Source organism: Anolis carolinensis, unplaced genomic scaffold (genome assembly GCF_035594765.1).
Source record: "Anolis carolinensis isolate JA03-04 unplaced genomic scaffold, rAnoCar3.1.pri scaffold_7, whole genome shotgun sequence".
Classification (NCBI taxonomy): Eukaryota; Metazoa; Chordata; class Lepidosauria; order Squamata; family Dactyloidae; genus Anolis; species Anolis carolinensis.
This window is the reverse complement of record NW_026943818.1, coordinates 16,654,767-16,666,921: the sequence shown is the minus strand read 5'-3', so window position 1 is coordinate 16,666,921 and position 12,155 is coordinate 16,654,767. Positions and strand designations below refer to the sequence as shown.

The 12,155-nt window shown below is 39.8% G+C and overlaps 1 protein-coding gene across 1 annotated transcript; it reads left to right on the top strand.

Moving 5' to 3' along the window:
- The first annotated feature begins 13 nt into the window (after positions 1-13).
- On the top strand, positions 14-12,155 carry poldip2 (DNA polymerase delta interacting protein 2). Its single transcript, XM_062958876.1, has 11 exons — positions 14-168; positions 3,143-3,224; positions 3,376-3,473; positions 4,934-5,030; positions 5,136-5,211; positions 6,792-6,899; positions 8,061-8,197; positions 8,286-8,312; positions 9,723-9,848; positions 10,108-10,187; positions 11,308-12,155. Exons 1-11 carry the CDS (start codon positions 14-16, stop codon positions 11,420-11,422), a joined length of 1,101 nt encoding a protein of 366 aa, XP_062814946.1. The 3' UTR covers positions 11,423-12,155.

The window sequence follows — 12,155 nt, the reverse complement described above, 5'->3', positions numbered from 1 at the left end:
AGTCCGTGTCGTAATGGCGGCGGCGCGGAGCCGCGGCTTGGCTTTGGCGGCCGCTCTCCGCAAGGCCCGCTTCCCGCTGCCTCCTTCGCCGTCGCCCGGGCTCTGGAAAGGCCTCGGTGTGGGGCCTGAACCGCCTGGCCTCCCCGCGAGGCGCCAACTCTCCTCACGGTAAAGGGGGCGGGGCTTGTGCCAGGGGGCGGGGCTTCCCCTCAGGGATTCTGCCTATTTGGACCACCATTCCCAGAATCCCTTTCGCTCACTGGACGCTTCCTCCTTGGAGGACAATCCTCAGAGTGTTTTGAAAGGGATTCTGGGACTTGTAGTCCTTTTGTGACCTGGCATGGGAAAGGGTTGAGCTGCTTCTGTAGTGGAGGATTGAATGGAATAACAATACCATAATATGTAGTTAGAATAAGCATGGTTTTAAGTAAAAATTTAGAATAAATGAAAATTAGTTTAGAATGTGATCATTATTGTTACAGTAGAGTCTCACTTATCCAAGGTTCTGGATTATCCAAGCCATTTTTGAAGTCAGTGTTTTCAATATATCATGATATTTTGGTGCTAAATTCGTAAATACGGTAATTACAACATAACATTACTGCCTATTGAACTACTTTTTCTGTCCAGTTTGTTGCATAACATGATGTTTTGGTGCTTAATTTGTAAAATCATAACCTAATTTGATGTTTAATAGGCTTCTCCTTAATCTCTCCTTATTATCCAACATATTCACTTATCCAACGTTCTGACGGCCTGTTTAGCTTGGATATGTAAGACTCTACTGTAGTTAGAATAAGCATGATTTTAAGTAATTATTTAGAATAATTAATTTCTCCATACCTCACAACCTCAGAGGATGCCCGCCATAGATGTAGGCGAAACGTCAGGAGAGAATGCTTCTGGAACATGGCCAGACAGCCCGGAAAACATACAACAATCCTGTGATCCTGGCCATGAAAGCCTTCGACAACAAAATGAAAATTAGTTTAGAATGTGATTATTATTGTTACAGTAGAGTCTCACTTATCCAAGCTTCGCTTATCCAAACTTCTGGATTATCCAAGCCATTTTTGAAGTCAATGTTTTCAATATATCGTGATATTTTGGTGCTAAATTCGTACGTACAGTAATTACAACATAACATTACTGCGCATTGAACAACTTTTTCTGTCCAATTTGTTGCATAACATGATGTTTTGGTGCTTAATTTGTAAAATCATAACCTAATTTGATGTTTAATAGGCTTCTCCTTAATCTCTCCTTATTATCCAACATATTCGCTTATCCAACGTCCTGACGGCCTGTTTAGCTTGGATAAGTGAGACTCTACTGTAGTTAGAATAAACATGATTTTAAGTAAAAATTGTATAATTGGCATAATATGTTACTATATATAATATATATATATATATATATATATAATATACTACTTAATTTATAATATATAATAATATAATATATTGTATATACATATAATATTGATAGTATTATAATGTATTACGATATAATACTGAGAATAATACAATTTAATAATATTAATTATATAATATATATTAAATGTAATATTACTAATAATATTAAAATATAATGATATACTGTAGTACAATATAATAATTTAATGCTAGTATTGTACTATGCTAATAATGTAATGTATTGTATGTGAATGTAATTTGTAAGCTGCTCTGAGTCCCCTTCGGGGTGAGAAGGACAGCATATAAATGTAGTAAGTAAGTAAATAAATAAATATTTAGAATAAATGAAAATTATTTTAGAATGTGATCATTATTGTTCATTGATATTGTGATTGTTTAACCTGCTGATGTAATCTTACCTGTATTTTGATGTGTTTTATGGCACTCCTATGTGCTGTTCTGTAAGCCGCCCAAGTCCTTTTTGGGAGATGATGGCAGGATGCAAATAAAGTCATTATCGGGTTGCTGTGAGTTTTCCAGGCTGTCTGGCCATGTTCCAGAAGCATTATCTCCTGATCTTTCTCCCACATCTATGGCAGGCATCCTCAGAGGTCTGTTGGAAACTAGGCAAGTGGGGTTTATATATCTGTGGAATAATATCCAGGGTGGGTGATTCAACCTTCTGGTTTCAACAGTAAGGAGGAAAGCATGAAAATGAACAAAATCTGGCTCCCATTATTTAAACATTTCTAAAATCAGGACAGCCAATAAAGGCAGGAAGCAGCCAGACTTTGAAGATGCAAGGCCATTCAATAAAATCATGGTGGGCAATTGCAATATTCACAATTGCCTTCAATATATAAGAGTTCTTTCTCCCACCCTGGACGTTATTCCACAGATATATAAACCCCACTTGCCTAGTTTCCAACAGACCTCACAACCTCTGAGGATGTCATTATCGGGTTGCTGTGAGTTTTCCAGGCTGTCTGGCCATGTTCCAGAAGCATTATCTCCTGATCTTTCTCCCACATCTATGGCAGGCATCCTCAGAGGTCTTATATATTGAAGGCAAGTGTGAATATTGCAATTGCCCACCATGATTTTATTGAATGGCCTTGCATCTTCAAAGTCTGGCTGCTTCCTGCCTTTATTGGCTGTCCTGATTTTAGAAATGTTTAAATAATGGGAGCCAGATTTTGTTCATTTTCATGCTTTCCTCCTTACTGTTGAAACCAGAAGGTTGAATCACCCACCCTGGATATTATTCCACATAGATATAAACCCCACTTGCCTTGTTTCCTACAGACCTCACAACCTCTGAGGATGCCTGTCATAGATGTGGGCGAAACGTCAGGAGAGAATGCTTCTGGCCAGACAGCCCGGAGCACTCACAGCAACTCAATAATAATAATAATAATAATAATAATAAATATTATTAGATGCTTTGGTTGGTCCTGAGTCATGTATTGCTTCATTTATTGCCTTCAGTGATTAATATATACACAGAGGATCCATGTAGCGGTGATTGTGAAATAGATGGGAGTTTCTTTCATCCTCTTTCAAAGGCTCAAGCACTTTGAGTCTGGCCCATTTGGGGGTTAAACTTTAACAGCTTTTTTTGTTCTCTATGGAAGCCTGGGCTTAACACAGAGAGAGGGTGGTTGACCTTTGAGGCCAGTTTGCATTCCAGCCGCTTGAGCTTGACCTCTTCTCTTTCCTCTCCTTAGGAATCGTCCCGAAGGCAAAGTGCTGGAGACGGTGGGAGTCTTCGAAGCGCCAAAGCAGCAGGGCAAATACGACACCGGACAGGTCAGCGGGCTTTTCACAGCCTCTGCCTCCACGCGATAATGGGATTTGTAGTTTACTCAGGATTCTTGGACAGAGAAGGCTCCCGACCTTGTCAAACTACAGCTCCCAGATGCACTCAGGCACTATTTCCCCCTTTTTTTCTCTCTTTCAGTTGTTTCTACACAGTGTCTTCGGATACCGGGGGATCGTCCTCTTCCCTTGGCAAGCGAGGCTTTATGACCGAGACATCGCTTCTCCGGTCCCTGAAAAGTAAGGCCAAAGTCTCCTTCTCTGAAGGCTTTTAAAGCAGGGATTTGGTGGCCATCTATTGGGAGGGATTGGATTGTGCCCTCCTCAATGGCAAAAGTGGAATGTTGTTGTTGTTGTTGTTATCAGACTAGATGGCTTTGGGGGTCTCTCCCAACTGTAGGATTCTATGAGGATGAGGATGATAATTAAGCTGGATGGCCATCTGTCGGGAGGGATTGGATGGTATATTCTTTATAACAGAAGGAGGCTGGACTGGATGGCCCTAGGGGGTCCTTTCCAACTATGAGTCTAAATAATACCTGCTTCCTGGTAGCGGGTTGGACTGGATGGCCCATGAGGTCTCTTCCAACTCTGTTATTCTATGATTCTATTATTATTATTATTATTATTATTATTATTATTATTATTTATTACAATATTTATACCCCACCCTTCTCACCCAATAGGGGACTTAGGGCGGCTTACAATAAAACACATATATAAAATTATACAATACAATGTGAATCAATTAAAAAGTTATTAAATTACATCAGACATTCATAAAAACACTTATAAAATACAGATGGGCATGTTCCGAGCCTAAAAGACTGGGTCTGTTAATAATAATAATAATAATAATAATAATAATAATAATAATAATAATAATAATGCGCTGGGATCTGCGCGCATCATCCGAAAATACATCACACAGTCCTAGACACTTGGGAAGTGTTCGACTTGTGATTTTGTGATATGAAATCCAGCATATCTATCTTGTTTGCTGTGTCATAGTAAAATAATAATAATAATAATAATAGATAATAATAGTTTTTTTCATGTGTTCGACTTGTGATTTTGTGATACGAAATCCAGCATATTTATCTTGTTTGCTGTGTCATACTATGTTGTTGTGTCAATAATAATAATAATAATAATAGATAATGATAACAACAACAGCAACAACTCTGTTACAAGCCAGTAAAGGTGGTCCCAGTGGTAATTGGGGGGATTGCACTAGATGGCCCTTGGGCCCGGGCTGTGGCGCAGGTGGGAGAGCAAGCCAGCTGCAACCAGCTGCAATGAATCACTCTGATCAGGAGGTCATGAGGTCGAGGCCCGCTCGGAGCCTATGTTTGTCTTGTCTTTGTTCTATGTTAAAAGGCATTGAATGTTTGCCTATATGTGTAATGTGATCCGCCCTGAGTCCTCTCCGGGGTGAGAAGGGCGGAATATAAATGCTGTAAATAAAATAATTGGGGTCCAGAGGAGTACTATAACTTCCAGAAATCAGACTAAGCTGAGCCTTAGGGCCTGATTTGCAACTTCTTATGGCCATTTCCACATTCCTCTGTCTCTCCAAATATCCCGCTTTGCCTGTTTTCCCGTCTGAGATGCTTTAGGTGGAAATGATAGGGGAAACGGGACCCCGAATTGAGAAGAATGGCTTTTCCTCCCTCAAAGCGGGTTCTGTTTCCTTCCAGAGGGGAGAACGGGGCCGGCCACGGATCCAAAGAAGTCAAAGGCAAGACGCACACCTACTACCAGGTCCTCATAGACGCCCGTGACTGCCCTCATATAGTAAGTGCGCCTCTCTTTGGTCCAGATCCATGGACTCTGTATGTGGGTGGACTACCCAGTCCCATCATCCCAGCCTCAAGCGTTGTTCTCTTTGACTCCCTTCAGTCCCAGAGATCGCAGACGGAAGCCGTGACTTTCTTAGCCAACCACGACGACAGCCGGGCCCTCTATGCCATCCCAGGTGAGCGAAGCGGGCACCTCACTGGCTTGGTGGGACCCTCAAAGGCCATGTAGTTCAGCCCCTTTCTGCCAAGTGGCAGGAGGATACCAGCCAAGCCCTCCCGATAGATGGCCATCCATCCTCTTCCTCAAAATCTCCAGAGAAGGAGACTCCAAGGCAGTCTATAATTCACTGTTTTTATTATTATTATAGATTTATTTGTATAGAACAACACAGCACACATGCATATTGGGTTCAAGTGTCTGGGCTTCATCTCTGAATATCGGGCTCTTTCCAAGGGCTTAGCATATTATTTATTTATTTATTTATTTATTAGCTACATTTATATGCCGCCCTTCTCACCCTGAAGGGGATTCAGAGCGGCTTAGAAATTAAATTTACATACAATATTATATTAGCATAGTACAATACTGGTAATAAATTACTATATTGTACTGTATCAATATATTGTAATATTATTAGTAATATTACATGTAAAATATAATATATAATTAATATTATATTGTATTATTAGTATTATATCGTATTACAATATAATATGAATATTATATGTATATACAATATGTTATTAGAGGTATTATTAGATGATGATTATGATTATTACTATTATATTTATTATTATATATTATTATTATTATATTTACAAGTACATAACATCACAGTACGCATGCACCCTAGGTCCAACTGTCTGGGCTTCATCTCTGAATATAGGGCTCTTTCCAAGGGCTTAGCATATTAGAGGTATTATTAGATGATGATTATGATTATTACTATTATATTTATTATAATATATTATTATTATTATTATTATTATTATTATTATTATTATTATTATTATTATTATATTTACAAGTACATAACATCACAGTACGCATGCACCCAAGGTCCAACAGTCTGGGCTTCATCCCTGAATATCGGGCTCTTTCCAAGGGCTTAGCATATTAGAGGTATTATTATTATCCAACGTTCTGGATTATCCAATGCACTTTTGTAGTCAATGTTTTCAATACATCATGATATTTTGGTGCTAAATTTGTAAATACAGTAATTACTGTGTAGCATTACTGCCTATTGAACTACTTTTTCTGTCAAATTTGTTGTGTAACATGATGTTTTGGTGCTTAATTTGTAAAATCATAACCTAATTTGATGTTTAAGAGGCTTCTCCTTAATCTCTCCTTTTTATCCAACATATTCACTTATCCAGCGTTCTGCCGGCCCGTTTATGTTGGATAAGTGAGACTCTATTATTATTATTATTAGTATTATTAGTATTATTAGTATTATTAGTATTATTAGTATTATTAGTATTATGTGTGTTTATATCCTGCTTACATTAAAAGCATTTCAGTACAATTTAAAATCTGCAAATATATTTATTGGGCAAGATCCCAAGGGAGCATCCGGCCTGACCCGGAATACACAATCAAAGCCCTCCCAACAGATGGCCCATCCAACCCCTGCTTGGCTGAGACAGAGAAGGAATCGCTGCCACACTTGAGAATGATATCCTTCCTTTTATTCTGTTAATAATAATAATAATAATAATAATAAATTGTTACCCCTTTTTTCCTTCCTAGGCCTTGACTACGTCAGCCACGAGGACATCCTTCCCTATTCGTCCACGGACCAGCTCCCCATCCAGCATGAACTCTTTGAACGGTTCCTCATGTATGACCAGGCAAAAGGTAATTTCAAACAAAAGTCTTTATGTGGGGAGACAATGCTATGCCAGGGCTTCCCAGTTCTCTCTTGGTGTCTATGCCATGGTTTTTAAGGTTGGCTTTAAGCCCATCTTTCAGTCTCTTTTCCTGTCCGCCAACCTTGTTTTCCGTTCTTGAGTTGGGAGTAATGCTGCACTCGCAGTGCTCAGGCGGTGTTGTAGTTCAGTGTCAATGTTGACTTTTGTGGAGAGGTGGCTGCCAAGGGAGCGGAAAGGGTCAACATTTTCTAACATACGCCGTTAAGCTGTATTCCAGGCATTGCAGAGGGTTTGTCTGGTGCCTGTTGAAAGAGCAGTTTGGTTTTCCTGATGTTCAGTGAGAGGCTGAGCTTTTCGTATGCTTCTGCAAAGGCATTTAAAGTGGCTTGTAGGTCTTCTGAATGAGCACAGACTACGCTATCATTGGCATATTGGAGTTCTATAACAGATGTTGTAGGTCTTGTGAATTAGTACAGACTACGCTATCATTGGCATATTGAAGTTCTATAACAAATGTAGGTCTTCTAAATGAGCACAGACTATATTATCATTGGCATATTGGAGTTCTATAACAGATGCTGTAGGTCTTGTGAATTAGTACAGACTATGCTATCATTGGCATATTGAAGTTCTATGACAAATGTAGGTCTTCTAAATGAGCACAGACTATATTATCATTGGCATATTGGAGTTCTATAACAGATGTTGTAGGTCTTGTGAATTAGTACAGACTACGCTATCATTGGCATATTGTCCTATAATAGATGTTGTAGGTCTTCTGAATGTGCACATACTACGTTATCATTGGCATATTGGAGTTCTATAATAAATGTTGTAGGTCTTCTGAATGAGCACAGACTATGCTATTGTCAGCATATTGGAATTCTATAACAGATGTTGTAGGTCTTCTGAATTAGTACAGACTATGCTATCATCAGCATATTGGAGTTCTATAACGGATGTTGTGACCTATAATTTAATATATATTACATGTATATACATCAATATAGTGGAGTCAGACTGTGTTCATTCTACTGTTACAGAGCCTGAAATAACTGGAGAAGTTGTACCGCAGGATAGGACTTCCTGTTTTCTTTTTCAAAGAAGGTGCTCTTGAGCCAAAATGTTTCTATCTATCTATTTAAAGCTCCCCCCTTTGTGGCAAGGGATACCTTATGCGCCTGGCAGGAGAAGAACCATCCATGGCTAGAACTCTCCGACGTTCACCGAGAGACCACCGAAAACATTCGGGTCACGGTCATCCCCTTCTACATGGGCATGCGGGTAAGCGGAGCCGCCGGCAGGGTCAAATGGGATCCTTCTGGCCCAGAGCTCCGGCCAGTGACCCTTGCGTTCTTTCTTTCCTCTGCAGGAAGCCCAGAACTCCCATGTATATTGGGTGAGTGTCTATTCACTTAATTTCAAGCATACCCTGCTTTGCTTCTGGGACAGGGGCCCCACAGTGGATGGATGGCCATCTGTCGGGAGGGTTTGGATGGCATAACCTTTTATGATAGAAGGGAGGTTGGGCTGAATGGCCTTTGGGGGTCTCTTCCAATTCTAGGAGCCTAATCATAATAATAATAGATCATAATAATAATAATAATAGATCATAATAACAGTTGATAATAATAATTGATAATAATTATTTGTAATACATCAAAATGATAATATAATCGTAATTCTATCTTCCCGCCCAGCAGAAGGGGGTTTGGACTGGATAGCCTTTGGGTGGTCTCTCCAAACTCTAGAAGTCTAATGATAATAACTGATAATAATCATAATCGGATACCAAGAGACCACAAGCAGTCTGCGGGCAGACTTTGTACTTGATAGGATGAACCAATGGTTAAACTATTCAGTCAGAAATGAAAAAGAAAGCACGGGACTGTATGTTGTGGCAAATGGTAGATTTGCCTGAAGACCAAAGGAGTGGGTCGACAACAAATCGGATAAGAATAATAATAATTCATAATAATAAATGTTAATAATATAATAGTAATTGCATCTTCCTGTCTAGCAAGAGGGGTTGGATTAGATGGTCCTTGGGGTCTCTCCCAACTTTATGAATCCAATAATAATAATAATAATAATAATAATAATAATAATAATAATAATATAACAGATAATAATAATAATAATAATAATAATAATAATAATAATAATAATAATAATAATAATAATAATAATAATATAGTAATTCTATCTTCCTGTCTGGCAGAAGAAGGTCTGGACTGGATGGCCTTTGGGTGTCTCTCCCAACTTTATGAATCCAATAATAATAAAAATAATAGTAATAGATAGCAGATAATAATATAGTAATTCTGTCTTCCTGCCTGGCAGAAGGAGGTTAGACTGGATGGCCTTTGGGGGTCTCTCCCAACTCTAGGATTCTTTAGTTCTAAGTACGGTGGAGACCTTGTTGTGTGCCTTTGAGTCATTTCGGACATATTGAATCTTAGAGTTAGAAGTGGCTTCTAAAGGCCATCCAGTCCAACCCCATTCATGCATGGAGGCACCATCCAAGCCCTCCCGACAGAAGGTCGCCCAGGCTCTGCTTAACGACGTATAAACAGTATATGTTTCCCTCTTATACAGTTGGAAGGGACCTCTAAGGGCCATCCAGTCCAACCCCATTCATGGATGGAGACACCATCCAAGCCCACCTGACAGATGACCGCCTGGCCTCTGCTTAAAAAACCACTAGAGAAGGAAGGAGACTCCACCAGACTCTGGGGAGCTCTTCCCAATGATTTGGACTTCTCTCCTACACCTTCTTTCTTTCTTTCTTTCTTTCTTGTTGGCCCAGTGGCGCTATTGCATCCGCCTGGAGAACCTGGACAACGAAGTGGTGCAGCTCCGGGAGCGGCACTGGCGCATCTTCAGCCTGTCTGGCACTTTGGAGACTGTCCGTGGCCGAGGCGTTGTGGGCAGGGTGAGTGTCAAGGCATTGGCGGTTGTGTGTCAAGAGAGAGGCTCCTTCCCATGGGCCAAGAAACAGAGCCAGCACTTTCTGCTTGTGGGCAGCCTGGGCTCTCCTTTGGTGGCTTTGTCTTTTGTCTGTATTCAAAGACATTGTCTTTTACAAATGATCCTGACCTACAGATTGCAAAGTCAGGCCTGGCGGATGATTACAAACAAAAGACCAGCCAGTTGAATGAAAGAGCCTTTTGTCTGGCTTTCTTTGTTTTTAGGAGCCCGTCTTGTCCAAAGAGCAGCCGGCCTTCCAATATAGCAGCCATGTCTCTTTACAGGCCTCCAGCGGACACATGTGGTAAGGAGGGAAAGGAAATGATATTTTATTAGAATATTTATTTATTTACTACATTTATACCCTGCCCTCTCTCACCGCAAAGGGGACTCAGACCGGCTTACAAGTTATATTTACATACAATATATTATATCATTAGCATAGCACAATATTAGCATTATATACTACTATATTGCACTATACCATAATATTATTAGTAATATTACATTTAATATATAATTAATATTATTATATTGTGTTATTAGTAGTATTATATTGCATTACATTATAATATTAATATCAATAATTCATGTATAGACAATATATTATTACCATATAATAATAATATAATTCTATGATTCTATTAGTAATATTACACTTAATATATAATATATAACTAATATTATTATATTGTATTATTAGTAGTATTATATTGCATTACATTATAATGTTGGTATCAATATTACACGTACTGTATGTACAATATATTATTACCATATAATAATAATATAACAATAGAATTGTATGATTCTATTAGTAATATTACATTTAATATATAATATATAATTAATATTATTATATTGTATTATTAGCAGTATTATATTGCAGTACATTATAATATTAGTATCAATATTACATGTATATACAATATATTATAGTATAATAATGGAGCCTCCGGTAGCCTAGGGGATAAAAGCCTCGTAACTTGAAGGTTGGGTTGCTGACTGAAGGCTGCCAGGTTCGAATCCCACCCGGGGAGAGCGCGGATGAGCTCCCTCTATCAGTTCCAGCTCCATGCGGGGACATGAGAGAAGCCTCCCACAAGGATGGTAAAAACGTCAAAACATCCGGGCAATGTCTTTGCAGACGGCCAATTCTCTCACTCCAGAAGCAACTCAGGTTGCTCCTGACATGAAAAAAAAAACCATATAATAATAATAATAATATAACAATATTGGGTTGCTGTGAGTTTTCCAGGCTGTATGGCCATGTTCCATAAGTGTTTTGTCTCAGACCTCACAACCTCTGAGGATACATGCCATGTATGTGGGTGAAACGTCAGGAGAGAATGCTTCTGGAACATGGACAGCCGGGAGCAACCCTATGATGATGCTTATTGATACCCCGCTTTATCTCCCCTTAGGGGCACCTTCCGCTTTGAGCGTCCGGACGGCTCCCACTTTGACGTCCGGATCCCTCCCTTCTCCTTGGAGAGCAATAAGGACGAAAAGACCCCTCCTTCGGGCCTGCATTGGTAGAGCGTCTCCATCGACCGCCCCCCCCCCCCCCCCCAAATTTTGGACTGTTTTGCTCCCCTTTCGTTCCCTCAAAGGGCTGAAGGTAGCGCTGGTTTCCCCTTTTCAAAAAAAGAAAGAAGCAACACGTCTCGAACTCTCCTCTTTAATGGTCAGAAACTGCCAAATGGGTTTCCATTCAAAGCACTGGGCTCCTAATAGCATTGGGTTGAAGGGAAAGCAGCATATATTCCCATTTAATCCTAAAATCAGCCAGAACAAGGCGGTTTGGAAGCCAAGAGATCTAGTTTTGGGGGTGATTTGGGGTTCAAGTGCTTGGGATTTGCCCCACCTTTACTCTATAGGCCCGTATTGTTAGAAATAATAGTTTGGCCCCATTTGGGTTGCCCATATCTCAATGCTATGGGGTCCTGGGAGTTGTAGTTTGGTGAACTTTAACTCTCACGACCCTCGTAGCACCCTGGGTTAATTGTCCTGTGTGGCTGCATTTGTCCCACATTGTTGACCAATACGGTAAAATCTTAAAAGGGCCTCTTCTGCTCCTATTTTCTCTTTCTTTGGGGCTCTGACTGTGAAAGGTATTCTTATAAGGGCGCAAAACGAGGATTTTGGGGGTGATTTTTGGAGTTTTGGGGGGCTTCTCCCAGCTTGTGCTTCCAGACGCCGGCCTTGCCGTGTAAATACCTGTAAAGAGTGTTCAAAAACAATAATAATAATAAAAGGAAAATAAAATCAA